The sequence below is a fragment of the Mustela lutreola genome, chromosome 12 (genome assembly GCF_030435805.1).
Source record: "Mustela lutreola isolate mMusLut2 chromosome 12, mMusLut2.pri, whole genome shotgun sequence".
NCBI classification, from domain to species: Eukaryota; Metazoa; Chordata; class Mammalia; order Carnivora; family Mustelidae; genus Mustela; species Mustela lutreola.
The window spans coordinates 2,982,220-3,010,068 of NC_081301.1; the positions used below are offsets into that span (position 1 = coordinate 2,982,220).

At 58.2% G+C, this 27,849-nt stretch overlaps 2 protein-coding genes and 1 long non-coding RNA gene across 14 annotated transcripts in view; 2 read left to right on the top strand and 1 right to left on the bottom strand.

Annotated features, from left to right (window-relative positions):
* VAV2 (vav guanine nucleotide exchange factor 2) overlaps positions 1 to 4,779 on the top strand; it is a 148,434-nt gene extending 143,655 nt beyond the window's left edge. For all 8 annotated transcript variants that reach the window (XM_059142137.1, XM_059142145.1, XM_059142139.1 and 5 more), the window contains one exon: positions 2,230 to 4,779. In XM_059142137.1, coding sequence (XP_058998120.1) covers positions 2,230 to 2,277 — 48 coding nt within the window. In that variant the 3' untranslated portion in view covers positions 2,278 to 4,779. The remainder of the gene's footprint in view (positions 1 to 2,229) is intronic.
* A 2,147-nt stretch (positions 4,780 to 6,926) lies between these two features.
* On the bottom strand, positions 6,927 to 8,592 carry LOC131812506 (uncharacterized). Of its 3 annotated transcripts, XR_009346378.1 has the most exons (5): positions 8,501 to 8,592; positions 7,922 to 8,106; positions 7,642 to 7,787; positions 7,188 to 7,309; positions 6,927 to 7,016 (listed from the first exon to the last, which is right to left on the bottom strand). It is a non-coding gene; the product is annotated as an uncharacterized LOC131812506 (long non-coding RNA). The 3 variants fall into 3 exon arrangements; XR_009346379.1 differs by lacking the exon at positions 8,501 to 8,592 and having other exon boundaries at positions 7,954 to 8,364; XR_009346377.1 differs by lacking the exon at positions 8,501 to 8,592 and having other exon boundaries at positions 7,922 to 8,364.
* Positions 8,593 to 13,201: 4,609 nt separating this feature from the next.
* SARDH (sarcosine dehydrogenase) overlaps positions 13,202 to 27,849 on the top strand; it is a 59,516-nt gene continuing 44,868 nt past the window's right edge. Inside the window, exons 1-8 of one of the 3 annotated variants that reach the window (XM_059142146.1) lie at positions 13,202 to 13,320; positions 13,999 to 14,049; positions 16,130 to 16,475; positions 17,612 to 17,790; positions 19,099 to 19,278; positions 19,799 to 19,922; positions 20,099 to 20,199; positions 26,898 to 27,002. In XM_059142146.1, coding sequence (XP_058998129.1) covers positions 16,157 to 16,475; positions 17,612 to 17,790; positions 19,099 to 19,278; positions 19,799 to 19,922; positions 20,099 to 20,199; positions 26,898 to 27,002 — 1,008 coding nt within the window. In that variant the 5' untranslated portion in view covers positions 13,202 to 13,320; positions 13,999 to 14,049; positions 16,130 to 16,156. Of the gene's footprint in view, positions 13,321 to 13,364; positions 13,595 to 13,686; positions 13,814 to 13,998; positions 14,050 to 16,129; positions 16,476 to 17,611; positions 17,791 to 19,098; positions 19,279 to 19,798; positions 19,923 to 20,098; positions 20,200 to 26,897; positions 27,003 to 27,849 lie in introns of those variants that run through there. The other 2 variants (XM_059142147.1, XM_059142148.1) reach the window with 2 other exon arrangements.

The following is a 27,849-nucleotide window of genomic DNA, read 5'->3' on the forward strand; positions in this document are numbered from 1 at the left end:
TGTTGGAGCTGAACACCTCTTTATTTCATTTTCTTCTTTTTATGTTCTCATTATAAAATGTTTGTAACATATGTTGACACAGTTTTAAGCCTAAAGAGAAGCTGCTGTAGCACAAAGAGCTCCGCACGCCCAGATTTAGCAGTTAAGAGTGGTTTGCACATTTGCTTTATCACTTGTGTGTTCCCTCCCTCTCTGCTACCTTTCTTCTAACCGTTCAGTAGTAAATTGCAGAAGTCCTACCCTTTCCCCACAGCCCCTAAATACTTCATTATCCTATGATCAAAAACATTCCCCTTTGACAGAATATGATTATCTAATCCACGGTCCATATTCAGATGTCAGCAAGTGTCCCAACTGTGTCACGTCCACCTTAAATGAATGTGGCCCTCAACTCTCTTTGTTCTACAACAATCCTCAGACTTTTTGGGTCTTACATGACTTTGACGTTTTTGAAGAGTACAGGCCAGTCATTTTTGTAGAGTTTTCCTCCATTTAGGTTTGATATTTCTTTGTGATTAGGTTGATTATTATGTATTTCCAGTAGGAACACAGTACATATGTTCTATCCTTTTCAGTACTGTAGTGTCTTATCCAGAGGCATATGACGTCAGTTTGTCCTATTATTGTGACATTAATTTTGATCATTTGGTTAAGGTGATAATCTGCCGAGTTCCCCCACTGTGAAGTTACTTAATTAATTAGTAACTTCCAGGGTAATTAATACTTAGATACTATTAAATATCCTGTTCCGCATCTAACTTTCACCTATGAGTTTTATTCTTATCATTCATTGGTGAATTTTGTCTCATTAGTTGTTCGTATCATGGTTGATTTTTCCAGCCATTGTTTCTTTAACACTTTTTAGGTGGCATCCGACTGTAAGGGAACAGCCTTCCCTTCTCTTGGTCATCCCCTGGGGGGTCGGTCATCCCTCCAGGGGGACCTGCTTCCTTTTCGTGAGGAATCATGTCGAGCTCATTTTCAAATAGTACTCTTTAGGGGATAAATTTGAGGCTAGCAAACATTTTCTTTTAGCAGTTTGGTAATATCATTCCATTGTCCCCGGTTCCATCATTTCTGTAAAGAGCCAGCCAACTTTTTTTTTAAGGGCAGGTAGGGACAGAGGGAGAGCAGGAGAGAGAGACAGAGAGTGAGAGATTGAGAGAGAGAGAGACTTTCAAGCAGGCTCCACGCCTAGCACAGAGCCCGACTCGGGGCTCGATCCCACGACCCTGAGATCATGACCTGTGGCAAAATTAAGAGTTTGATGCTTAATGGACTGAGCCACCCAGGTGCCCCAAGAGCCAGCCAACTTCTCAGTATTGCTTTTCTGCAGGAAATTTTGATATTACTCCCCAGTGGGGGGTTATATTTAAAAAAAAAAAAAAAAAGGTCTGGTATTTATTAGTTTTACTATAATGTGCCTGGGTGTTGTTTTCTCTGTATTCACTCTGACATTTGTTGACATTTGTTGAGGTTTTTAACTCTCTGGCTTGATGTCCTTCATCAGTTCTGGACGTTTCTCCCAGCCGTGTACCTGCTCTGTTTTCCCGTCTCTCCTTCAGGGCTGTATTCCCATGGGTGCCATGTCCTTTCGTCTCGCCCAGACGTTATTGACCTTCTCTGGCGTGTTTTCCACCCATTCCCTTATTTCCCATCTAGCTGCTTTCCACCAGCCCATCTTCCGGTTCACCGATACTCTCTTCCTCTTTGTCTAATCTGTTACTAAACCCTATTGGGTTCCAAATTTCAGTCCTATTTTCCACTTTAGGATTTCTGTTGCTCTGTGGTTTCTGGTTTCAGTTCTCTGGTATGTTTTTATGCTTTATCCTGGGCTTTCTGGAACATGGGTGCCACAGTTACTTACATTTCCTGACTGATGACTCCTATCCCAGAACGACCTGTGGACTGGTTGCTGTCAGCTGTGTTTTCTCTTAGTTCCCGTCACTCTGTCCTGACTGAATGATGAGCTTGTGTAGAAAACACCACTGAGACTTGGGATGATGTAACTTTCCTCCAGGGAGGCCTGAATTTTTTTCTGGTCACCTTAAACTGCTCGGGACTGGTGCATTTGGGGTCACCCCTACCCCTGGGCCGCAGCTCCACCAGGCTTCTCGGCTTAGAACGCCAGCCCTTTGCAGGTTCCCCCATTTCCACGAACCCCCGCCGGCCCTCTCCCAACACCCCGGGCACACACACACTCTCATGTGATCTTGCCATCTTTTTCAGATTGGCTGGTTTCCTTCGACGTACGTGGAGGAGGAGGGCGTCCAGTGACGGTGACAGCATGGATCGGACTCGTGGGTTTTCTCGTGAGAGTCCAGCTCTGAAGTCTGTCTCTAGCCCCGTGACGCAGAGGGGACATGCCCGCCAACCTTCCAGTCCTCAACAGTCCGTAGGGATGGGGAGGGTGTTCAGAATCCTAAATGGGAACCGGCCTGCTGTCCACCTGCCATCAGGGGCCTGTCCTGGGTACGCTACTTGTACATAGAGGCGAGTCGGGCCAGCCCTGCCGTGGCTGCCACCACCAGAGCGCTAAGGAGAGGGAGCACCAGCGGCATTCTGAGCCGGGCTCTGGATGACAGCTGAGGCCAGAGCTCTTCTTGCCCCTGTCCTGTTGCGACGGCATTCGGCAGCCTAGGTTTGAACAGTAGGTGCCGGCCCAGGGAGGCCTGGGACGGCAGAGGGGACCTCCCCCAGCCCCTCCTGCTCAGCTGTGACACTCAGCCTGCCTCCTTCCTGCTGCTCCCGGGGGAAGCTTTGGGCCTAGAGAGTCAGAAGGGGCCAGAGCCAAGGCGTTTGCTACAGCCCCTGCCCGGCCCCAGCTCAGCCCCAGCCGCGCTCGGGCGTAGGAGAAGAGAGCATTGCTAGGGGGACTGTGCGGGCCCCTGGACCCCCTCCCGGCACTCTGCACTCGGGGTGTGCAGAGAGTACCCAGGGCAGGTCCCCCTCTCCGGAGGGAGCCTTAGCGAACGACGAAGTTGCCACCCCTGCTCCCAGTCAGCTCCCAGTCAGCTCCCAGTCAGCTCCCAGTCAGCTCCCAGTCTGCTCCCAGTCAGCTCCCAGTCAGCTCCCAGTCAGCTCCCAGTCTGCTCCCAGTCAGCTCCCAGTCAGCGGTACTGCTCTTTGCCCTGGATCCCAGGAGCGTGTCTGTCCTGTCCTGCCGCCAGGTGGATACGCCTTTTGTAAGTCCTGATACGGGGGAGAAGAAAATGAGTTTCCCCCCCTCGGGCCCTGCTGCTCCCATTCCCCTCCAAGAGAAGGCCCCCCCCCAGTGCCCCCCGGCAGGCGGCCCTTCTGGGTCTTCGGTGTCCTGCATTGTGGTTCCTGAGGGTCTCCCCAGCTTTTGCACAGGATGTTAGTTCTAGCCCTTGGCAAGTCTTCCTCCAGCAGCCCACGAACTGGGCCTATGGTAAGGGCTCTTGGGGGAGGCCTTCCCCTGAACTCCCCCTCCTGACTCCTCCTGGCCTCTGAGCTCTGGCTGTTTTGTCCAGATCCTTTACCTCTGCTGGATGTTGCACGAGACCTAGGGACGCTGTCTCCCTGCAGGCTCCGTGCCACAGCCGCGGGAGAAACCTGGCTGCACGCGTCCCCTGTCCCTTGGTGGGCTGCCCTGCCCTGTGCGGGCAGGGCCGGGCGTGGGGAGGGCTAGCTGCTGCTGCGGCGGGAGCTGTTGCCCCTCTGCACTCCTGGGCTTTCTTAGAAGTCAGCCGTGTGGCCTCCAGGCTCGGCTCCCAGGCCCCATGTCCCAGGATGGGGAGGAGGTGGGAGCGGTGGGGGGACAGTTAGCAGCAAGGGCAAGAGAGAAGGCCGCCGGCAGGTGAACAGATCGCTTCCGGGGGCAGAAGGCCAAGGGGAGGGAAGCACGGAGCCGGTCTCGGAGAGAGCAGGCCCCAGCCCCCATCATCAGGGTGCACCCAGCACTTTGCACACAGCCCTGGGCTCGGCCGGCCCAGCCATGAGCCTGGGGTCGGGGTGGGGGGAGCCAGCCAGCCCCTTTCGTGTTTACTGTTGTCGAAGAGGTTTTGTTCTTGTTTTGTTTTTGGTTTGACATGTTTGTTTTTTAAGGGAAGAGAACAGTTTGTAATTATTTCATCCGAAGCTCCGTTGTATGTCTGAATAATAAGGAAGATATTTTATAATAGCAAGAAACGATGTATATTTGAGGTCATCGTGAAACAAGTCATCACGACAACGAAGGACACTGAGGAGACAGACGTCGGAACCCTGGGTTTTGCGAATGTTTTGTTCGGTTTTTGTTTGCTTTGCGACCTGGATCTGGTTGGTTGGGCTTTACACTGTGTGAGGCAGGGCTGGTGGGCTGGGGGCAGGCTGGGAAGCGGGTGGTTTCAGCAGGGGCTGGGAGGCCCTCCGGAGGGGCTTTGGACCTGGGGCCTGAGATGAGCTGTGAACACTTAAGAGCCTGATGCATGCGGGTCAGGGATCCGGGGGTCCCACAGCTGGTGACGACCCAAATGGAACACAAACTGTACATTTGCCACTAGGTTTTTTCAGACCACAGTTTTTATTGCAAATAAACCTAACTTCTTTTCTGCAGGCATGGCTGGAACCTTCTGTGTCCAGCAGAAACAGCCACACCTACACGCGGTCAGCCCAGGGTACACTGGCCTGGGTCAGACACAGGCCTAGGGCAGTGCCTCTGTCTTCCCATTTGGGTGGGATTCAACCCTAGCCCTGCCAGTCAGTCATGTCCTTCAGCTCCTGAGCCTGTTTCTTTCTATGTATATGTTGGAGATAAAAAATAATATTCTCTCTGGAGTCTGGGTCTGTGGCCTATGACAGAGAAAATCAGAACAGTCGGGCTGAGATTGACTTCTCTTTTGTCCAGATAAGGTAGACCAGGGATGGCTTGGTGCCCCCACCCACCCAACGGAGGCTCCTCCCCTCTTCAGCATGTACCGCTATCCTTGCTATGGCCTCATGGTCCAAAATGGCTGCTGGAGCTCCTGCCATCAAGGCTGTGGGCAGAGGCAGAGTTTAGCACAGTTAGCTCCTTACCTGGAGCTGGGGCATTTGGCCACTCCTGGCTGTGGCAGAAGCTGGGGACTGCAGGACTTAAGCTGGACACGTGGCCACACCTTCTCACTGTTACTGAGGGGACAGGAGAATACTGATCGGGTGGGAGACCAGCCCTGGGACCTACACCAGGTTTTGGAGAACCAACTGAGACCCGGAGCCTGGTGCACAGCTGGTGCTCAGCAAGTGTCAGGTTTTGTTGCAAAACAGGGCGGCAAGTGCAGGTGTTTGAGGTGACCCAGTGAGTGCTGGGTCCCACCCCAGTCCTGTTCTCCTGGACCCAGTGCTCCAGAGTGCAGGCTTACTCTAAGGTCCCTGAGAACCAGGCGGGGGAGCCTGCCTTTTCTGGAGCAGCCCCCTCTCTGAGCAAATTTCTCAGGCACAAGGCCCCAAGAGGTCTGGTTGTCCCAACACCACCTCCCTTGAAAGCCAGCTCCTGTGCTGAGTTCTCATGCCCACGCTGGAGATGGATGGGCCCAGATGCTTGCTCAGCAGCCCCTGGGCCAGTGGTCCCCAGCTGCCCTGAGCAGGGCCAAGCAAGTCAGAAAGAGCCCCAGGCCAAGAAGCAGAGAGCCACGGTGCCTGGAGGGAAGTGTGGGTGGACTGAGGGGTGCTGGGGGGTGAGGAGCTTCAGGGAGAACCTCAACTGCACTTGCTGTGGGGTCCAGACCCAGGAAGGGCGGGAAAGCCCAGGCAGGTGTGTGTGGGCCTGTGTGTGGACGGGGTTGGGGGCCAGGAGGGACAAGGAGCCTGTCTGCCTGAGGTCACCCCAGAATGTGGGAAAGCATCTCAGAGCCGCACACTTCTGGTGAGAGGGCCTGATGCTTGTGGGGCTCTCTGGGAACCAAGGCATCAGGCCCCTTAATTCCGACAGAGTGGACTTCCCTCAGTGGGGCCACTGCACAGGTCGCCGTGTGGAGCTTTAGGAAAGTTTCCTGGACAAGACACGGGAACCACCCAGTTCCTGAGGTGAGGCGGGCACTTCTCTCCAATCCTGCACGACAAACGTGGGAACACCATACAAAACACAAGAGGGGAAGAGGCTGAGCTTGGAACAAGGTGACCTGTCTCGGAAAGGAGAGACACGAAGCCAGAGCAGATATTTGGAGCCAACACCAAGCGGCTGCTAGGATCTCAGGCCCTCTGGGCTTGACGCCAGGGATTCCAAGGCATTGGCTCCAGAACCTTGGAGACCAGGAGCCAGAACAGGGTTCTTGTGCAAAGCTGGGCATCTCGAGGAACACCCCCAATCATGAAAGGGAAATTAACACACATGGATAAAATAAAAATCACAGAAAGGGACAAAGATTTCGATTGGTTTGTTAACTTTCAGAAATAAAAATGTTCAGGCGTACCATACCCTAGGCCAAATTAACACAACGATTAACCCTGGACTTCAAAGATAAAAAGAAAATCACTAATGTAGACAATTTAAAATTTAATGTCATAGCAAATAGATTTTAGAGCAAAACAAAAGTTGTCACTAGTTTTAAAAGGCTATGTTAATGATAGAGTTCTCATTGATTAGAAAACATCACAATTTTAAACTACTATGCTCTTCATAATATAACCCCAAAATACATAAAACAAAATTGACAGGAGAGCAAAAAGAATGAGACGAACCAACCATCACAGATGGGAAGTTTTCATACAACTTTCTCTCCTCTCTGTAACTAAAACAAAGTCAAACAGACATTTGAAACAAACAAACAAAAAAAGGTAAGAATAGAGAGTAGAATAACATAATTAGCGATTGTGTGTACAGAACACTGGCTTCTTGCAGCGTACACACCCTCTCCGTGATGATTTACCTCATACTGGCCCAGGAAGCAGATCTCCGTGGATTTCAAATCCTAAGTGAGTCTCACCATGAGGAGTGAGGTTAGAAATCAGTCACAAAGGGGGTCCTGGGCAGCTAAGTGTCTGACTCTTGATCTCAGGTTCAAGCCTCACGTTGGGCTCCACGCTGGGCATGGAGCCTACTTAAAAAAAGAAGAAGAAAAATCAGTAGTAAAAGATACACAAGAAATGTCCGTATGTTGGCAAAATAAGGAATCTACTTCTAAATCATTAATAACCAAAAAGAAAATGATAAAATATTTCCAATTTATCCCTCAATTTAAAAGGATAAGGGTACTTGATAACACAACCTGCAGTATGCTACTGAAACTGAGCTTGAGCTTGAAGGCGGTGACCTTGACCGCTTGGATTACAAGAGCCGAGGACTGGAGGTAGGCTTTCCTTCTTTCAGGCCGAAACAAAGCGTTGATTCCTGGAACAATAGTTTTAGGTCTCCGTTAAGCATGTTCAGATTATCTATTTAAAATGTAATTTTTCCAAGTAGAAAATTACCAATGTATTAAATGGGCACAAATTACAGGGTTTTGAAATTGCAGCTCTTGTTCCAATGGCTCTGTCTGCCCGTGACTCGTCCCCACCGTTGGAGGCGGGATGGCGGTGATAAGATTTGACATTCGTGAGTTCACCTCGGGACTCCTGTTCTCCAGTCATGGCTGCGGTGTTTATATTCCCTAACAATTTAGTTTTGATCTTTTACTTTCCCTAGACATGTGCCCATGGCATCTCTGTGGGAGTTTTGCTCACCTGGATTCTCTCTGGATAATCCTTCCACATCCGGACTCTCACTGTGCTGTTGGAGCTGTAATCAGACGGCCCAGTAGGACCCCCAGCCACAGTGCTCGGCAGCCCCTCACTGATCGATGCAAGCCTCGGTCTGTTAGGGTGGCCATCTGGCCGTGGGTGATAAGACAAGAGATGGTTATTTCTTGCTCACTTAATAGTCTGGGTAGTGACCCTGGTTAACCGTGTCAGGGGTCTTTCTGGGGGGTTTTTTGGTCCCCTGGGTGTGGCCTCACAAGTTCACCTCATGGTCCAAGATGGGGCTTCGGCCCTAACCTCTGAATCCACATTCCAGCCAGCAGGAAGGAGAATGGGCAGGGAAGGCGTGTGACCATCTCTTTTGAAGGACACCTGGGAGCCTCACTCACCAACTCCCATTGGCTGCAAAGAAGGCTGGGAAGTGTAGTCTTTATCTTGGGTCCGACGACCCTAGAGGGATGAGAGAGTGGGGGAGGCGGGCAGGTGAACGGCAGCCTTGCCGATGAGGACCCACGACCGTGAGGGGTCTGCGGGGCAAAGACAGGTGGCCAGACCCCGCTGAGGCGTGTCTTGGGACAGATGAATAATCTGGATTCATGGAGGAAGGACAATGAGCTTCCAGACTCCTCTATCCGAGCCTATTTGGAACCTGAAAAGCACCCTGAGTAATTCCCCGCCCACTCACATAAGCGAGCTCTACCTGTGCCATGTATGGGGGCAAAACTGCACACTTGGGGGAGAACAGAGGTTTTTACTTCAACTACCCTGGTGACTTCTTGGTCTGGCATATTTCGTTCCTTAGGAGAAGTCTCTTCGGACACAACCTGTAAACCCTAACCCTTACCCCACGTGCTGTGTGCGTGCACCTGTTTCCCTCCCTGGTTAGCGACCTCGGCAGGCTCAGCGCAGAAGCGACAGATCCTGCTCCCAGGGTCGGGACAGGCAGCCGGGCCTGGTGAGAGCCTCTCGTTTGTGGGTCCCGTACTCGGCTCCGCCAGCTCCTGGGGGAAGCTGTTGCCGCCTGTTGGGGAAGGTCGCAGCTTCGCGTCACACTCCAAAGTAGGGGTGTCCTGGACACCCCTGAGACATCATGTCACAGAAATGCTGAAAGCAGAGCCGTGGGGCAGGACGCACCAGGCAGGCATCCGACAAGGCGGAGACCAGTGTCGGTTTCAGACATAAAGCACTTCGGGGCGGAAAGCGTTCTTCTGTGGGAACTGCGGCTCGCGTGGGCCGGTCCCGTGTGCTGCTTTCCCGCTCCAGACGGTGATTCCTGGCCGGCGGCTTGACACTGACCCTGGTGGGAATGTTTACACCAGAGATCCCAGCCGATGCCCCACCTTGAGAGCCGAGGGTTAGACACGGAGCAGCACCCCCACTGGATGAAGAGGGTCCGTACTTTATGACAAAAAGGGACAATCAAATGCGAAGCTACAACACTCCTGAGTTTACCAGACGTCACAGCATCGCCTTAAAGTACATAAGAGAAAAAATGGCAGAATTCTAGGGAGAAATGGACACGTCCCACTAGGAGAGGGCGTCCCACGCTGTTCCCGGAAACCAGGACGAAGCCACGAGCCATCAGGAAGGGAGCTTCTGCCAGGGCGTGTTCCGGGACAGCAGTGTGAGAGCCGGACTGAGCCCAGGCTGTGGGTCCCGGCGGGGGCCACCTTCCAGCCTGCCCGTGTGCGTGTCCGCTCCCTGGGCAGGACCCCATCCTGCGGCCGCGTCCCAGCTCCGGGTCTCCTGGTCTCCGGGGTGTCGTACTCACATGTGACCACCAGGGGCTCAGTGTCCTGGAGGGTTGACTGCCCGCCTCGGGGTGAACAAGCCCCCCACCCACCGTGAGCGGCTCCCCCCACCTAGGCACCCGGAGAACTTTCAGATCCAGGCCCAGGACATCTTTGCACAGGACTCTCGCTCTCTGTTCACTGCGAGACCCACATTTCCTCGGTTGGGTTGGGTTCCAGTTACGGGGTGCTCCGTTCCCCCCAGAGCGGGAGAGGAAGCTGCCTCTACCTGGGGCGATGCCAGGAGGTTTGGGTCAGGGGTTGAAAAAGCAAAACTCCGGGGGGCGCCTGGGTGGCTCAGTGGGTTAAAGCCTCTGCCTTCGGCTCAGGTCATGGTCTCAGGGTCCTGGGATCGAGCCCCACATTGGGCTCTCTGCTCAGCAGGGAGCCTGCTTCCTCCTCTCTCTCTCTGTCTGCCTCTCTGCCTCCTTGTGATCTCTCTCTGTCAAATAAATAAATCCTAAAAAAAAAAAAGAAGAAGAAGAAGAAGAAGTTTACAAAATTAAAAAAAAGAAAAAAGCAAAACTCGGGGAGGCCAGCAGGGGGTGTGAAAGGGCGAAGTGCAGGGGAGGGACAGTGACCAACTGCACAAAACAGGCCCATCTAAGTGCCTCTGGCTAGGTGTGGGCCCAGACCGGCCTGTGTGTCCCAGTTTTTCTAGAAGAGCTTGCAAACCTGGATTTTTAGAGGAAATCTCCAGGGTAACACATAGGAAGTTGTAAGCACGGCCTGAATCATGGGGTGGTGTGTGGAGGCCTCCTGCCCTCAGAGCGGCCAGTGTGAGAGCCTGGAGGGTTTGGCGGGCGGGGTCGGGGGTCCGGGTGGTGGTGGTGGGGATCTCATGCCCGTGGCCACCGTTTCCCCGTCCTGGTCTCCCAACACCCTCGGCAGGAACATTCTCTGAGGCTGCGTCCTGTCTCCCCGCTGGGCAGTCGTGCCTGAAGGTGCGGGTGCTGACCCCCGGCCGGGCCCGGCACGAGCTGAGCAGCGGGGGGCACCAGCTCCAGCGGCCCGGCCGGTGCTCGCACAGATAACTTGTGGAGCCAGTCGCAGGGTGGAGTGGGGGCCCAGGGCCCTGCGGGAGGCTGCCCACCCCCACCGTGAGTGTCCCAGGGGTGGAGGGACACTCGAGCCTCCATTCCTGGGGACACCTGCTTCCAGGTGGCCGCAGCCCTGAGTGTGTGGGCAGGGGACAGGGGCCCCCTGCCCCTGGAGAGGGACCACCACTGAGCCCCGGATGATGAAACATCTGTCTTCATGAAAGCATGGGGGTAGTCGATGTGTTTTTGAGGGTCTTTACTGGAGAAATAAAATCTTGGAAGTGTAATTCCAGGTGTCAGAGTCGTTCTGGAAACTTCCCTGCTCCCCGAGTTGTCTGGGTCTGCCCCTGCTTGGCCGTGTTCGGCGGCAGCCATTTCTTTCCTCTGAGCGGACACGTGTAAAATGCTCTGCTTGCTCCCCTCCCCCCGTAGGGCCCTCAGGGCACCTGGCAGAGGCCCTGGGGGCCAGGCCGGCCGCTGCCTCCCCCTGGATCCCACGTCAACCAAGTGCTGATGGTATTTACTGTCCCTCTTTTGCGGGACCCCGCACAGAGCTCCTCAGGGGACCCTCCTCCCCCAGCCCACCCTCCTGTTCCAGCCTGGATGTCTGCCCAGCCCAAGGGCAGCCTTCAGCTGCCTCCCTCTGTCCTGGAAGCCTGGCCAGCAGCAGGGGCGGAGGGGGGGCTGAGGCCTGTGGAGAGGGCCGCCCTGGGGAAGGAGGCGCCTGGACCAGGTGCTTGCAGGCCCTGGGCAGGGGACGGCCTGCCACCGGGGAGGCCCAGGGGCAGGAGGAGGGCTGCTGGACCAGAGGTAACCCCTCACCCTCCAGGCCACTGGGACTTCCCTTGGCTCCATGGTTTTCTTTAAAGTGCGCCGGAAGTGGAAGATAATGTACAGTAAGTAAATGACAAAACTTCCCTAAAACTGACACTGGAGGGAGTATAGTCCGTTTCCCAGATGGGGAGACCAAGGCTCGGCTGCAGGAGACCTGCCCAAGCGCTGCTACGGCAGGTTGGCAGCAGGACCCTGCCTCGGTGTCCCTGGCTGGAGCCTGTGCCCTCCAGTGCCCAGGGGAGACGAGGTGGCCCATCCCCCCTCCCAGGCCCGAGCAGGGACCTGATCGATCCCATCTCCGACAGCGCTGACCCGCAGCCGCCCGCCCTTCCAGCCACCGCCCCTGTCCGAAGTCCAGGGCAACTCTGCCGCTTGCCTGGGTTGGCACCATTCCGCACCAGCTGTTCCACTTTGCGTGCGGGGCCAGGAGAGGTTTGGGCTGCCTCGGCTGCTGCCCTGGGGCTGTAGGGACCCCTGTGTCCCTTGCCCGTGCTCCTCCCGTCGAGGGCTCTGATGGGGATGCAGCCATGCTCCTTTGTCACCCTCTCCGACCTGTCCTTCCCCTCATCGAGCGAGCGCAGCCTGGCCCCACGCTACTGGCCAGGACCCCCCTCTGTGGAGTGACCAGGCTGTTCTCTGTGCCCTGAGCCTGTGCACGGTGCCAGGGAGGCCTCACGCTGCTGGGGCAGCCTTCCTCGGGGGGTGAGTGACAGTCTCTGTCCACATGACGGGGACTGAGAATCGTAGCAGCACCTGGCCAGGCCAGAGCCCGGCCACCTCCCCCAACACGCTGGAAGGAGGGGCAGCTTCCGGGGAGCGTCCTGTGCCAGCTGGCCTCTTGGCTAACCGCCCCTCCCACTGCCCTGAATCTGTCTTCTTCCTGAACCCGGAGCCCCTCAAGGGCCTTAGTTGTCTCTGGGTCTTCCAGCCGTGATTTGCATATAGTAGGTGCTCAGTAAATGAAGAGGACAGAGAAACTGGCAGCAAGACAGTTGGACAGTTAAGAAATTGAAATAAAGAACACAAAAAAAGAACACGACTATTTGTCTCATCGGTATTAATTACAATGTGTTGCTCCCGGTTCCCCTCTCTTAGTAGCCAACATTGCTCTTCCGCTAGCCAGATTCTTCCTTTGATCCGTGAGAAGAGGAGGCCCACTTTTATACCAACGCCCGTCCTGACTCTTCGCACACCCAGAGGTAGAAGTCGTCCTGCTCCTGGATTGCCTCTGGGTGTCTCCTCTGGGCATAGTAGACAGAATGCCCTTGGCCCCCACGGCTTGCTGTGTGGCCGGAGGCAAGCTGGCTCCCTCTCTGGACCCAGTGCTCCCCAGCAGTCAGATGGAGGCAGGCATTCCTGTCCTGGGGAGCAGGGCGCCCTGCCGTGGGCAGACCAGAGGCTGGGGACCGATGGAGGCGGCCAGCAGCCCTGGAGGGCGGGAGGCAGACAGCCGCACTTCCCCGCTGGCCTCCGACGGCCGTGAGCACCCCTGCGTGGCCAGGGAACAAGCTGCAGCTGGACGGGCTGGCGCTGGCCGGAGCCCTGCATCCCCTCCCGAGGAGCCCGCTGGATACGCTGGGGCCTGGCACAAGCCTGTGGCTTACCCAGCGCAGGTCGGGGCACCGGGGGCACAGACAGGCAGAGGCAAGCAGGGTGCGTGGGGCACCGGCGGCGAACCTGCAACCCTGTTTGAGAGATAAGGGAGTGAGGTCACCCGCCCCACCACCCCGTCCACAGCCAGGCTCTGCGGCCCCGCGGGGTTGCTGCCCTGGCCAGCGAGAAGCCAGAGGCGGTGGGCGGCGCGTCCGGCGGGGGCGGGGGGCGGTGACAGGGGGCGGAGGGGGGGGGGGGTGAGCGAGGGGGCGGGGACAGGGGCGGGGCCAGGGGCCGGCAGTTCCGGCCAGGCAGCCGCTGAGAAGGAAAGCCGGGAGGGCAGCCCGCAGCCCCTGGGCGGGACACAGGGAGGCCTCGCGGGCCCAGGGCAGCCGTGGCGGCCGGAGGTACGCCCCTTCGGGGGGAGCGGGCCCGGTTCCTCCCCCGCGGCGGGCGGGGTTGGGACAGCCCCGGAGCTGGCCGGGACTTCTCTCTGCCCCCGGCTGCAGTGACCATCTGGCTGGGTGGGCACGAGCTCGGTCCCCGTGTGCGTGGCGGGGGCCTGGCGCCACTCCTGCCCTCCCGCACCCGGCGGAGGCTGGGCCTGCTCTTCTCTCCATCAGCCTCCCCCTCCCCGCAGCCCTTGAGGAGGAGGACTCTGGCTCGGACTTCACCGCCCAGGTGAAGTTGTGGCTCAGGCCCCGGCCCAGGCCCAGGCCCAGGCCCCTGCCCCCAGCCCCCGGCCGCCCTGCGCCCTCACCGCTGGTGCCGCAGGGAACACGCTGCGGACCGGCCGGGAGAGGTGGAGGGGCCGGAGAGCGGGTTAATGTTGAAGCAGCTGCTTCTGGCGTGGGGGGCACCCCCAGTCGGCCCCCAGCTGGGACAGCCGGCCTGGCCAGGGTGCGTGGAGGGGGCAGGTGGCCACTTCCGGGGCCAGCGGCCCCAGCAAGTTTGAAGGGAGGAAGGAGGCCGGGCCTGAGGCGGAGCAGGAGCTCGGGGCAGTGCGGGGGGGTGGGGGCTCCCGGGGTCAGGTGCCCAGCCTTGACTGTGCCCGCAGCCACCTAACGCTGACTTTCCACACGCAGGGCACCACTCTCGGGGGCTCCTGGAGCATTAGGGAACTTCGAGAACAAAAGGTAAGGACAGAGACAGGCCCAGGGGTGCGCCAACCTGTGCCCAGGGCACCTCTGTGGGCAGAAGGGCAGATGGACTCTCGCTCGGACCGTGGGGCAAAGGGTGGCGGAGGGACTGAGATGCCCCGTCGCCACCACACCTGCTCTGCAAAGCCTCATATGTCGCAGCCCTCTGCCCCTCCTCTGCCCTCACTCCCCTGGGAGGGGTCCCTGTTGGGTAGGGTGTGGGCAGCCCTGACCAGCCTGGGCACTGGGCCCCTCACCCGCATCCCCACCAATGAGTCTGCAGCTCCCCCCACCTCCCCTGCCCCAAACCAGGCCCCTGCAGACTTGGGCTGTGCATGGGGCCGGACTTGCTACCCAGCTGGGCCACAGAGTGGCCTTGGGACCTCGGTCACCTTGGAGGGCCTTCCTGTACCTTGGTCTCCTGCCGTGTAAAATGGGGACAGCGTCACAGCAATGCTCATTAGGGCATTTTTTTTTAAAGATTTTATTTATTTATTTGACAGACAGAAATCACAAGTAGGCAGAGAGGCAGGTGGGGGGTGGGGAGGAGAAGCAGGCTCCCCGCTGAGCAGAGAGCCCGATGCGGGGCTCGATCCCAGGACCCTGGGATCATGACCTGAGCACGAAGGCAGAGGCTTAACCCACTGAGCCACCCAGGCGCCCCTCATTAGGGCATCTTTTGTGGGACACTCTTGCAAACAGAGGTCGACTCAGGTTAATTAGTATCAGTCGTTACTATTGATGCAGGTGAGTCCATGACTAAGTCCCACTCACGTGTCGTGCTGCCCCCAGAAGTGGGCCCAGGAGGCCCCTCCGAGTGTCCTTTCCTCCCCAGGTTGGACAGGACACACCCCCAGGGAGACATCTCTCTGGCACCTTTGTTCCTTTGGAGGTGGGCTTCCTGTCACAGTCTTGTAATTATGAGACTTTTCTGGCTTGGTGGGGCTGCCTGAAGGAGGGGGCATTCCAGGTGAGCCCTGAAGGCCACTGGGGGACATGGAGGAGGTGGTGGGCGGGGGAGGGGCAGAGAAGGGGTTACCCACGCACATAGCTTCCCCTCCTCCATGGTCTGTGTCCAGGCAATGCCCCCTGGGGGCTGCCACCATCCTCGTCTCTACCCCAGCCCCTGCCTGTCTGTCTGTCCAGCGCAGGGCTGTGCCACGGTTCTTCCTTAAAGGTAAACCTCTGTGGCCAGGCGCTCAGGAAGGCACCCCCGGGAAGTGTTCTGAGCCCCAGGGGCTCTCAGGACTCCCTCCCTCTCCAGGCCCCTCTCCCCCTCCCACTCTGGCGGTCATTTCTCCTGGTCCTGGGTCCCCCGAAGACCTGAGCTTCTTGTCCTCAGCTCTCAGGTGCCCTGCCCTCCGCGCTGGCCGCCCTGCGGGTGACCCTGCTTCCCCAGGCAGGATCTCGTCCCTTCCCTCCGCCTCCCCTGTGCCCCCTACGCTGTCCAGTGCGCACCTCCTGTCATAGGCCCATTCACTGTCCAGGTCCGCCCCTGGAGGACAGGGAGTGACAGGGCAGAGGCAGGCCGCTCCAGACCGGCAGGTGGCAGGGTTAGCCAGCAAGGGGTCCTGACATGGTGTTTGTTTTGGGGCCTGAAGACAAGCAGGTCTCTGTCCCCAGCTGCCAGATCATAGTTCCTACAAAGGCCTCATGGGGCTCAGTCCTTCAGCCCCCCACCCCCGGTCCAGCCTCAGCGACACATTGCTCCTTCAGGCCTGCATCCCTGGGAGTGGCTCCCATGGTGGGAAGTGGGGGCTGGGTTGGGGGGAGCCAGAATGTTCATTCCCAGACCAGGGGAGGGGGGTGAGCAGCCTCTGACTGCCTGGGGTCCGCCCATGGGCCCAGCTCTAGGGCTGGGCAGGGACCTTACGCATCCCACCATGGTCGTCATGCATCCGCCCAGAGCCGATGATGCCGCCGGGCCCTCAGTACACCCGCGCTGGGCGCAGATGCGATCGGGGCCTCGGGGAGGTGGCGGAGGAAGGAGGGTATGGGGGTGGTCCCCCGGGTCTCACCTGGTGCAACCTTCACTATGCCCCTTGGTGCCCCAGCCAGCCCTGACTCTCTCCCCCAGCTCTTTGTGGTGCTGAGCCCGGTCCCCATGGCTTCGCTGAGCAGAGCCCTGCGTGTGGCCACCACCTGCTCTCGCTGGGCCCTGGGGCCGCGTGCGCTGACCAGCCGAGCCGGCCCCACTACTGAGAAGAGCGTGCCGTACCAGCGGACCCTGAAAGAGGCCCAGGGCCCCATGGTGGTGGCCCAGGGCCCAAGCCGCCCCCTGCCCAGCACAGCCAACGTGGTGGTCATCGGTGGGGGCAGCCTGGGCTGCCAGACCCTGTACCACCTGGCCAAGCTGGGTGTGAGTGGGGCGGTGCTGCTGGAGCGGGAGAGGCTGACCTCCGGGACCACCTGGCACACAGCAGGTAGGGGCTGGGGCAGGCGGGGGCTGGGGCGGGTGGTGGTGCCAGGGCAGGTCTGGCACACGGCAGGGCAGGTCTGGGCCAGGAGGGACCGGACTCGGTGAGGGGACAGTTCCGGGGTGACGACCCGAGGCTTGCTGGACGCAGCTGCGCAGGAGGAGGAGGGACACGGAGAAGCAATGCGGGGTCATCTGAAGGCACAGAGGGAGGGACCCCCTTTGCTCCCCGTGCCTCTTAAGAGCCATGGTGGGGAGGGGGGGAGCCGAGCTGAGCCTGGAGACGGGAGCCCCCCCAGCTGTCTGTGCCAGGAACAGAAAGCCATTCCCAGACGGGGCCCCTGGGGTGAGGGGCGTCCACAGGGGAGCATAGAGCATGGGTGGGGCAAGGAGCAGTGCCCTCCATGGGCAAGCATGCATGGTCCTCGTCCTCCTAACTAACCAGTGGGCATGTAGTAAGCACCTACGATATGCAGATCACGGGGGCAGCCAGCCTTCGGCCTGAGCCCTGGGCCCGGAGGGAAGTTTGCAGTTTCGGCTGGGGGGGGCGCACTCCCGCCTAGGCTAATACTGCGCTACCAGCGTGAGGGCGCTGAATGTGGAGCTGGGGAGAGGTTCAGGCATGCCACGGCCTGCACACCGCGGCTTCTGCCCTCCTGCTGTCCCGTCTCGGCTGGGCCGGCCGGCCTCTCCCCTCACCGTCACACCGGCCCTGGCTCTGGCCGCCCACTCCCCACTTTGCTGGTGGACGATGTGTGCGTGGGCTTCCATGGGTCCTGCTTGGGGTCCTGGCCCTGTCGTTACCTGCTCTATTGTCTTGGGCACAGGACTGTTGGGTGCCATCGAACTGCACTCTAAAATCATCCTGCCTGCCCCTGTGACAGGCTCAGCCCTGGCACACAGCAAGTGCTCCTTAGGTGGGACCCTGCTATTACCCCTGTGTGAGCTGCCCAGGGGCCAGAAGGGCCGCCCCCAGATCAGCTTTGCCCCTGGGATTTCTGGCTCATCAGCCTCCTGGAGTACCCCATGGGCTGCAGGGAAAGACCCAGGCCCTCTGCCTGATCTCCAGGAGCCCCAGCATGCCCGGCAGAAGGGGGAGGTCTATCACCTTGTCGGGGACTCATGGTGTCCCTTCCTGGCAAGGCCTGCTGTGGCAGCTGCGGCCCAGTGACGTGGAGGTGGAGCTTCTGGCCCACACGAGGCGCGTGGTGAGCCGTGACCTGGAGGAGGAGACGGGGCTGCACACGGGCTGGATCCAGAACGGGGGCCTATTCGTAGCGTCCAACCAGCAGCGTCTGGATGAGTACAAGAGGCTCATGTCGGTGGGTGTGCCCCCACCGGGGGTGGGGGGCTGCTGGTGGCATGGGTGCTCCCCGTCCTGGGGGACTGCGGCAGCAGGGCTGGGGGAAGGCGCTCTGACCGATCTGGGTTACCGTCACAGCCAGATGCCCTTGTTGCTGGGCCATCTGGGACAAGTGGCTGTGCCTCGGCCTTCTTGCCTTTAAAATGGGACCATATTGTGGAGCCAATGCCAGTGAGCCCCAGACCCGGGAGGGCCCAGCACCTGGAGCTGTTACTGCCACCGAGCCCTGCTCATGGGAGACAAGATGCACGTGAAATCCTGCCCCCGCCCCCCGAGGCAGTGCCCACACTTCTGCCCCCGCCCCACTCCCAGGCCTGGGGAGGGCGGTTGTGCGGGGGACTGACAGAGAGGCTCCTGCTACGGACGACCCTTGGATTGGGGTGGGGTGCTGCTGGCCAACCCAGAGCGGCCAGGCTGGACGCCAAATCGCAGGACGTGGGTAAGGCAGGCTGCTCGGGCAGTCTGTCCTTTCTGGGGCACCGACCGAATCTGTGCTCGGGGCCCAGCGGGCAGAACCAGCCGCGGGGCCGCAGGTGGAGGCGGGGGCCGCGGGCTTCACCCCAGCAGGTCTGGGTCTCTGCGCCTAGGAGCCGGCCCCATTCTGCCGCCTCCTCCCTCAGCTCGGTGACCGGCCGGGGCGGAGGCCTCGAAGGGAAGCCCCCGGCCCCCAGCCCCAGCCCTGGAGCCCAAGGCCCCCGCTGCCGAGAAGCCCCGGCCCCTTCTCAGGCTCCGTTCTCAGCGGAGAATCTGACCCGCTCCGCGGGCTTCCAGCTGGGCGGAGCCTGTCCTGGTCGCGGCGCCTGGGGCCACGCGATTGGCTGCCCTTGGGCCAGTCAGATGTGAGGGCGTGGCCGGTCCTGCTGACCCCGCGGGACCGGGGAGGAAGGACCCTGCCCTCAAGTTCACAGCCCGGGCAGTCCCCGAGCGGTCCCCGTGCGCGTGCTTCGTGTTCGCTTATAGAGGAGGCCCCTGTGTGCCCGAGCCTGCTCGAAGCTCTTGCGGGGGGCAGCCATCTGGTTAGCTCGCGCCAGCCCCCGGGGGACTTGAAGTCATTGGGGTCCGAGTTGGGTGACCGTGGGACGGCCCGGAGCCTGGCCTCATGCTCCTCAGTCTCCCGCCACCCTAGCGCGGAGGTGGCCCGAGGGACAGCGGCAGCTTGCTGGGGGCCGCAGGTTGGAGCTGACTCTGGGAGGCGCAGGCGGGGAGGACGGTGGCCGCGGGGGTCTGCACCCTGAGGGCTGAGTCCCTTTGCTCTCGGGCCCTCTAGCTGGGCAAGGCCTATGGCGTGGAGTCACACGTGCTGAGTCCGGCAGAGACCAAGGCGCTGTATCCGCTGATGAACGTGGACGACCTGTACGGGACCCTGTACGTGCCGCAGGACGGAACCATGGACCCGGCGGGCACCTGCACCGCCCTCAGCAGGGCTGCTGCTGCTCGGGGGGCACAGGTACTGCCGGCCCCGCCTACGTCCGCTGCTCCCAGCCTGGAGGACCGGGGGCTCTGCTAGACCAGCGCGTCCTCTGGGGGCCTCTTCGGTGCTTTTGCTTGTTTATCCAGACGTGCACATCCTCGTAGAACACACCAGAGAGGACAAGTTGGACGTTTCAGTTTTACCGCCCCCAACTAATTTTTAGGAAGACGCATTTTTATAGGCAGAACCCAGCCACACTGCTCCGCGGTCTGGAAGACTAGACTGCAAACGCCCGTTAGCGAAGCCAGCCGTGCTTTTTGGACGTCACTTTATGAGAAAGACCTCGCGTGTCTGGGGACGCGTCCTCCAAGTCGGGGAGCGCGGGGTTAGCTTCCGGTGCTGGGGTCACCCCACTTCGGTGGTGTCGCAGGACGCGGGCCCAGCAGGAGCAGGGGACCAGGTCCCGTCTGGGTGGTGGGGAGCCGGTGACGTTGGGGGCGGTGGGCACCCTCACTGAGCCCTGCTGGGCTCTGGAAGCAGCCCCTCTCGTTGCCAGGTGATCGAGAACTGCCCAGTGAGTGGCATCCGCGTGCGGACGGACGACTTCGGGGTGCGCCGCGTGGCCGCTGTGGAGACGGAGCACGGCTCCATCCAGACGCCCTGTGTGGTCAACTGCGCAGGTGGGCGGGGGTCTCTCCTGGCTCCCGGGCGGCCATGCTGGCTGCCTCCGAATCCTGGCCTGCCTCGGGGTGGGGGCCTGTGGGGGACAGACAGGCCCGCAAAGGCTCTCCCTGCCCACTGGGCTGGCAGCCCTGCCTGGTGCTGCAGAGCTGACCTGACCCTGTCCCGCCTGCAGGCGTGTGGGCCGGTGCCGTGGGCCGCATGGCTGGAGTCAAGGTCCCGCTGGTGGCCATGCACCATGCCTACGTGGTCACCGAGCGCATCGAGGGCATCCAGGTAGGTATGCTTGCAGGCGGCGTGACCCCTGTGAGCCCCCGCTCCACCCCGAGCCTCAGTCATCTCATCTGTGGAACGGGCACCTCACACTGGGTGTTTGGGGTGGGGTCAGAGGTGAATGAAGGAGCTTCCTGGTGCTGATTCGGGGCACGGCTCCTCAGGGAGGCCCAACCGCGCGTCCTGTGTGGTGCAGCCCGTCCGGGGCGGGGGCACGTTCCGAGCTCCAGGTGCTGCTTCAGGGGACCCGCGTGGGTTTGCCCGCTCCGTGATGCGCCCCGGGGGCCGGTGTCAGAGGCGCCGATTTCAGACCCTCAGGTCCTCCCTGGGGGCTTGGAGAGGCCCTGCCAAGGGAGACAGAGGGCTCTGCACCCCTGCCCTCTCTCCCCTTCTCACCCCCTCCCCACCGCTGTCCCACTGTGGTGTGGCTGGTAGCTTCCTGTCACCTTGTCAGCGGTCACCTTGTCAGTGGTCACCTTGTCAGCGGTCACCTTGTCAATGGTCACCTTGTCAGTGGTCACCTTGTCAATGGTCACCTTGTCAGCGGTCACCTTGTCAATGGTCACCTTGTCAGCGGTCACCCTGTCAGCGGTCACCCTGTCAGTGCCTCCTCTCTCCCTCCCCCCCCCGCACCCATTTGTGAACCATTAACCCCCATTCCATGTAACCCTCCTTCCTCCCGCCCACCAGCCAACATGGACTGTGCATCCCAGGCCCTCTTCTAGAACCCAGTTCTGGTCGGGGTTGAGCTGGAGGGCAGGTACAGACCCGTAAAGGAGCAATTCCCAAGCAGGCTGATGGGGCTCTGCGGAGGCTGGCGGGGGGCTCGGGAGACTCCAAGGCCAGGGAGCAGAGTGTGGAACCCAGCAGCCCAGGACCTGAAGGCAGTTCAGGGGGGCCGAGGGGGTGGACGGGGACAGGGTGAGGTGGGACCCGGCAACGAGCGTCCTGGCCGGGATGAGCCCGGCTTCTGGCTCGGCACTGGGACCACATTGCTGAGGGGCTGGGGCAGGTGCCGGCCTCCCCACACACTCCTGCCCCTCCCCCTTGACCCAGGGCTTCCCTGGTTCATGAGCGAGTTAATGGGCTGCAGCACAGACCTCAGGTGGCCGCCAGGGGTCGCCCTCAGGCCACAGTGGGCTCTGGAGGGCTGGGGACAGGCTATGTCCTGCAGAGGGATCCTTCTTGGGTGGCCACAGGGCTGTGCGTCCTAGGAAGCCCCAGTTCTGAGGGTCTGGCCCAGAGCTGGGTCCGAGCCGAGCACTGCGCCAGCTGCTCTGTGACCTGGTGCCCTCCCTCTCCGGGCCTGGTGTGTGTGTCCCCCACAGTTGCAGAGCGTCCCGGGCTCTCGGCTGGTCCTCATTCTGCTGGTCTGCGGCTGCTTTTGCAGACACTGCTGTACCCGGGCACTGGGTGACAGGAAGGCTCAGGCTCGGGGCTGCGTCCCAGCTCCTCCTTCACCCAGCCAGGCCAGTCATAGTGTCGGTGGGCCTCAGTTTCCTTTTCTGCAAAATGGACAATAAGGGTACTGAGTGCACGGGGCTGAGGGAGGAGCCCGTGTCGGAGAGGGGCTGAGTGCGGCTCCTGGCTGTAGCAGGTGCCCTCGGGTGGTGGCTGCGGTGAGGGTGACGATGGCCAGGACCCCGGGGCACAGGGTGGTCCAGCTGGCCGGTGCCCCAGAGAATGAGATTAGGGAATGCTGGAGCTATCAGGCAGCCTTCCCAGAGGAGGTGGCCAGCAAGGTTTGGAAGGAGTGGGGGAGAGGAGAAACAATGAAAGGGAGCAGAGTGCGGTTGGGCGGAAGGGACACCAGTGGGGCCGGGTCACAGCTGCGGGGTGGGCTTCTGCGTGGAGGGGGCAGGACGCGTTGGGCGCTCCAGGGCAGCTCAGTGTGCTGGGGCCCCAGGAGCTAGAAGGAAAGTCATGGGCTTCCTCGGCCACCAGGTGTCCCCACTGTCCTGCTCGCCAGAACTCCAGTTTTCGTTTTGTTTTGTTTTTAGAGTAGTAGCGACAACAGAGGTAGTGATCTCACTGTTTCTGTTTCCGGAGCGCTCGGTTACCGAGAACTTCTATGCACTCCTTCCAGCGACCGCGCAGTGCAGACTTTCTTATTCCAGTTCTATGGAGGCGCTGGACAGCTAGACACTGGGGGGGGGGGGGGGGCATCTGCCAAGGTATCCCTTTTGGTCTCTGTGTGTCCTCAGAGATGGGACAGAGGAGTCACATCGGATGTGCCCCTCTCCAGGGTAAGTGGTCCAGGAGAGGAGGCAGTTCTTCGGTGCCAGAGAGCTACAGGGGATGTGCTCTTTCCCTGCTTCTGCTCAGTTTCTAAAATGATTTTGGTTTGCTTATTGGTTAAATCAAGTAGTCAGGGTTTGCCGTATACTGACAGTGGAAATATTATTAGCTCCTGAGAAATAGCATCCAACTTTTGTGTTTCCTGGAGTTACTCATTGTTTTCCAGTTGCTCAGCTTCCTATGTAGCCGCCGCTGCCTCTGTCTGCGCTCTGATCTCTGTCCACGTTACCTCCACCCCCGAAACCCGTACCCGTTACCCGTCACTCCCTTTTCCCATCCCGCCCCAGCCTTAGATGATCGCTGATCTGACTCCTGTCTCTGCGGATTTTCCAATTCTGGACATTTAATACAATGAAATTGGACCATATATGGCCCTTGGGGTGTGACTTCTTTCACTCAGTCTGAAAAAGTTCATCCATGGGATACATTATTAGAATTTCATTCCTTTTAATGGCTAAATAATATTCTATTGTAGATCACATTTTATTTTTCCACTTGCCTGTTGCTGGACGTTCGAGTGGTTTCTGCTTTGAATAATGCTGCTATGAACATTCATGTTCACATTTCTGTGTGGATGTGTTTCACTTTTTCTCAGGCAGATATCTTGGAGTGGAATCGCTGAATCATACAGTAATTATGTTTAACTGTTTGAGGAACTGTCAGACCATTTTCAAAGCATGTGCACTGTTTCACATTCCCATCCGCGGGGCGGAGGGTTCTGACTTCTCCACCGCCTCGCCACCACTTACGACTCTCTTTGACCCTAGCCGTCCTGGTGGGTGTGAAGTGGAGAGTCTCTCATCGGGGTTCTGAGTCGCATTTCCTACCGACGGATGACGCGGAGCTTCTTCCCATGTGCTCACTGGCCATTCCTCCGTCTGCTTTGGAGAGGTGTCTATGCAGACACTTTGCTCATTTTATATGAGGTTGTTGGTCTTTTTACTGAGTCAGAAGAGTTCTCGTTACATTCAGGTACAGCCTCTCTGCAGACTTATGCCGGGCACGAATCCTCTCCTGCGCTGTGGGTTCCCTTCCCTTCCTTGGTGGTGGTGTTGGCAGCACACAGAAGGTCTCAGTTCTGGCCAAGTCCCGCAGATGGGATGTTCCTTTTTCCGCTTGTGCTTCTGCTTCCGAAGGGCATTTCCTAACGCCCTTTCCAAGGCCACGAAGATGGACCCACGTATTTTCTCCTAAGAAGTTCATGAGTTTAGCTCTGATTCTTAGGTCCGTGACCCACTGTGACTAAGGTCTGTGTATGCTGCGAGGAAGGGTCCGGCTTCCTTTCTTGCGTGCGGCCGTCCAGCTGTGTCGGCGCTGCGTGTTGAAGATCCCTGCTTCCCCCGGCCATGGCCTTGGCGTCCCTTTGGGAAATCAGTGGACCATAACCGTGAGGGCTTGTTTCCGGACCGTCGGTCCCATCCCAGTGACCGGGATGCACGTCCTGTGTTAATGCCCTCCGTCTGGATGGCGGTATTGTAACGAGTCTTGAATCGTGAAGCACGAGTCCCGTCTTTCTCAAGATTGTTTTAAGTATTCTGGGTCCCTTGCGTTGCCGTATGCATTTTCGGATCAGTTTGTCCGTTTCTGCCCGGCAGCCGGCTGCGGCGGTAGTGGGGATCATGTGGAATCTGGATCGGTGGAGCATTGCCGTCTTAGCCCTAGTCCAGTCTTCACTTTGTAAAGTTCATTTAGGGCTTCTTAGTTTTTTTCAAAAATATTGCCACGTCTTCAGAGTATAAGTTTTACACTTGTTTTGTTAAATTTATTTGTAAGGATTTGAAAATTCTTTTTGATGGGTGCTTCTGGGTGGCTCAGTCCATTAAGCATCTGCCTTCAGCTCAGGTCATGATCTCAGGGTCCTGGGATCGGGCCCCGCATCGGGCTCTCTGCTCGCCAGGGATTCTATTTCTCCCTTTCCCCCTGCTTGTGCTCATGTGAGTGCACGCTTTCTCTCAAGTAAATAGATAAAATCTTCAAAAAAATTCCTTTCGATGATGTGAGTGGAGTTATTAATTTCATTTTTTGATTGCCCAATGTTGATGAAATGAAGTACAGAACAGTAGTTTTTATTTGTCTGTTGTACATTGACCTTGTGTCCTGCCACTTTGGTGAACTGTTTTGTTAGTTGCAATAGTTGTTCGGTGGGTTCCTAGGATTTTCTACATGCAGGATTGTGTCACCTGCAAATAGAGATCGTTTTACTCCTTCTTTCCCAAGCTTGATGCCTTTTAATACTTTTTCTTGCCTCATTGCTGTATAGGCTAGAAATTCCAGTACGAGTAAAAGTGCTGAGAGTAGACATCCTTCTGTTGGCCTAATCTTAGAGGAAGAGCTGAAAATAAGTGTGTTTTAGCTGTGGGTGTTTCTTAGATACCCTTTGTCAGGAAGTTCCCTTCTATTTCTAGATTGTTGGGTGTTTTTGTGATGAGATGTGTTGGAAATGCTTTCTCCGCCATCTATTGAAATGATGGTTTTCATCCTACTCAGTTGATACAGTGTATTACAAAGACTTGTTTTCAGATGTCAAGCCAACCTTACATTCCTGGGATAAATCTCATTAGGCCATGGGATATAATCCCTTTTTTCTGTTGCTGGATTCAGTTTGCTAGTGTTTTGTTGAGGATATGTGCATTTATATGCTAACTGTCCCATTGTCCTCCTAAACATTTCAACTGTCAACTACTTCTCAAGAATATGTTCGGCACCACTCCGCACATCAGGGAAATCACATACAGTCTGTGAGTCCCATTCCCTTCCCCTGGAGGAACCCTCCGGCTGTTCTGATCTCCATTCTAGAAGGATTGTCTTGTGGCCTCTGCTCAGCTGTAACCCTGGAGCCATCTTCTCTCCTCTTCTGTTTGGATCCATGGCTTGTGCTCTGGTTGCTTACTGAGAAGGGGCAGATGGTGGGTAAACACTTCTGCGTTCATCGATGTCTGAAATAATCTTTGTTCTTTCCTTACACTTGATTGATGGATTGACTGGGCCTAGAATTCTCCATCTAAAGCTATCTGTCAGAATTTTGAAGACTTGGCTCCAGGTCCTCTGGCCTCCAGGAATGCTGTGCCATTCTCCAGGACGCATCTGTTCCTCTGGAGTTCTGATGTTTCTACCCCAGCATGGCCTCTGTGCTGCCTGCCCATGCACAGGGCTTGGTGGGCCCTTTAATATGGAGATCTGTGATGTTTAATCTGAGAAGTTGTCCTGGATTGCTTCTCTGATGTTCCTCTAATCCATTTCCTCTGTTTGTCTTTCTGGAACCCCTATAAGGGAGATGTTGGACCTTTAGGGCTGACTTTGTGATTTCCTTATTTTTCTCTTTCCTGATTGCAATTTCTTTGTCTTTTTTTGGCCTCATATCTAGAAGATGGTCTTATCCGACCCTTCCGTTGCATTTTTCATTTAGATAGTCATCTCTCACTTTGAGACCTCTTTCTTCATCTGTTCCTTTTCCATGGCCCCGTGTTTGATGGACCCAACCTTGTCATCGCTCTGAAGTTCCTGGTGTGGGTTTTAAGGGGGGAGTTTCTGCAGGCCGACTACAAGCTTGGAGACGGAGGACAGGAGGGCATCTTGTAAGGGATGATGAGGGTGAGCTGTCCTCTTTGGTGAGGGCCCCTATGTCAGCATCTGGAATCTTCCACAGGCCACTTCATTAGCATCTGGAACCTTCTACAGGCCACTTTGTGTTTCCACGATAGAGTCCCTGGGCTGCTGTAGAGGGGAACGGGAACCCATCCCTCACACCTCTGAGACCAGAGCCTGTGGGGACCCCATTCCCCAGAGCTCAGGGCTGTCCCCAGGCCAGGTTCCAGGCTGTGCTGGGTGGGGATGGAGGGGACCTGGGTTCACTGCTTTGAAGAGACCCTGGCCTTTCCGTTCACACACGTACTCTTTCTCACTCCCACACATACACCCATATCCATGCGCACACACGCACACGCTCTCACACTCATGTGCACACACACTCACACCCACACACACCATGCACTCTGCCCATCGGGCCCGGCAGAGGGAGCTGGGTTGGCACAAGCCAGGACTCTGCAGACAGGAGGCGACTGGAGGGTGTGCACGGGCCCCACTTGGCATTTTCCCGGGGCCCGCGCAGGGGTGCCTACTCGGCTCGGCGTGCACGGTGTTGCTGGAGAGCTCCGCGTGCTCTTGTCCCTCCGCGGGTCCCTGGATTCGTGACTTAGACCTTGTCCTTCTCTCCTTCCTTCTTCTCCTTCTTGCTTCTTTGCTGCTGTTTTCTGGGGTCTAGGGAAGGAGAGATTTGAGTGGGGGGAGTGGTTTGTCCACAGTGTAACCTGAGGCCTACAATGAGGAGGAGATGCCATGGGCCACTGCGGGCCTGGGACCGCCCAGCCCTGGCTGACCCGAGGCCTCTCTGCTCTGCCTTCCAGAACATGCCCAATGTCCGCGACCACGATGCCTCGGTCTACCTCCGCCTCCAAGGGGACGCGCTGTCTGTGGGCGGCTATGAGACCAACCCCATCTTCTGGGAGGAGGTGAGACACTGAGGGATTGAGGGGTGATTCGGGGCCGTGTCTCAGCGTGGAGAAGCCTTCTTCCAGGAAACCCAGCCTCCCACTGAGACGTGGCGGGTCCTCTGCCTCCTTTTCTCTGAACCTGGCACACAGGCAGACCCGGGGCTGGGGCAGGGAGAGGGCTGGCCTCGTGACTGTGAGAGAAATGCAGAGAACAGTGCAGAAATGTAAAGTGATGGCTTTGGAAGACAGAAACCTGAAAGCCCGGTGTCCGCAGCAAACACCCCTGAGGCCCCGCCCCCACGGCAGCAGCATCCCCCCAGACCTGGCTGCTCCCCCCAGCGGCTTCGGGGAGCTGCCTGAGGCCCGGCTGCCCCCTCGGCTCCCCCGAACATGCCTGGGCCACCCTCACTCCTGGTTTCATGCGGAAACGGAATGACTGAATGACAGCTTCAGGTCAGATGCTGTCTTACTTCCCGGGGACAGGGCGAGACCAACATCAAAGTCTCTATCCCGGGGTGCTTCTGTCTAGGTGGGGAGACCCACAATAAACAAGAAGCCGTGGGGATCTGTGTGCTGAACGGAGCCGGCAGGTTAGGAAGAAGCCCTGTAAGCGTGGTGCGGGGCGAGGCCCTTCACACTGTGGTCAGGCCGGGCAACCCCTGCCCCTGCCGCTGCCCGGGGAGCTGAGGGCAGAGCAGAGACCTGCAGAGAGAACCGGTGGGCGAGGAGCTGCCTCAGGTGGGGGTGAAGGTCAGGTCAGGTCAGGCTGGTCCATCTCGAAGAACTGAAGGAAGGCCCGTGTGGCCATGCGTCAGAGGTGGACACGGACAGGGCCTTGTGAGGCTTTGTCGGGCACAGAGAGCCA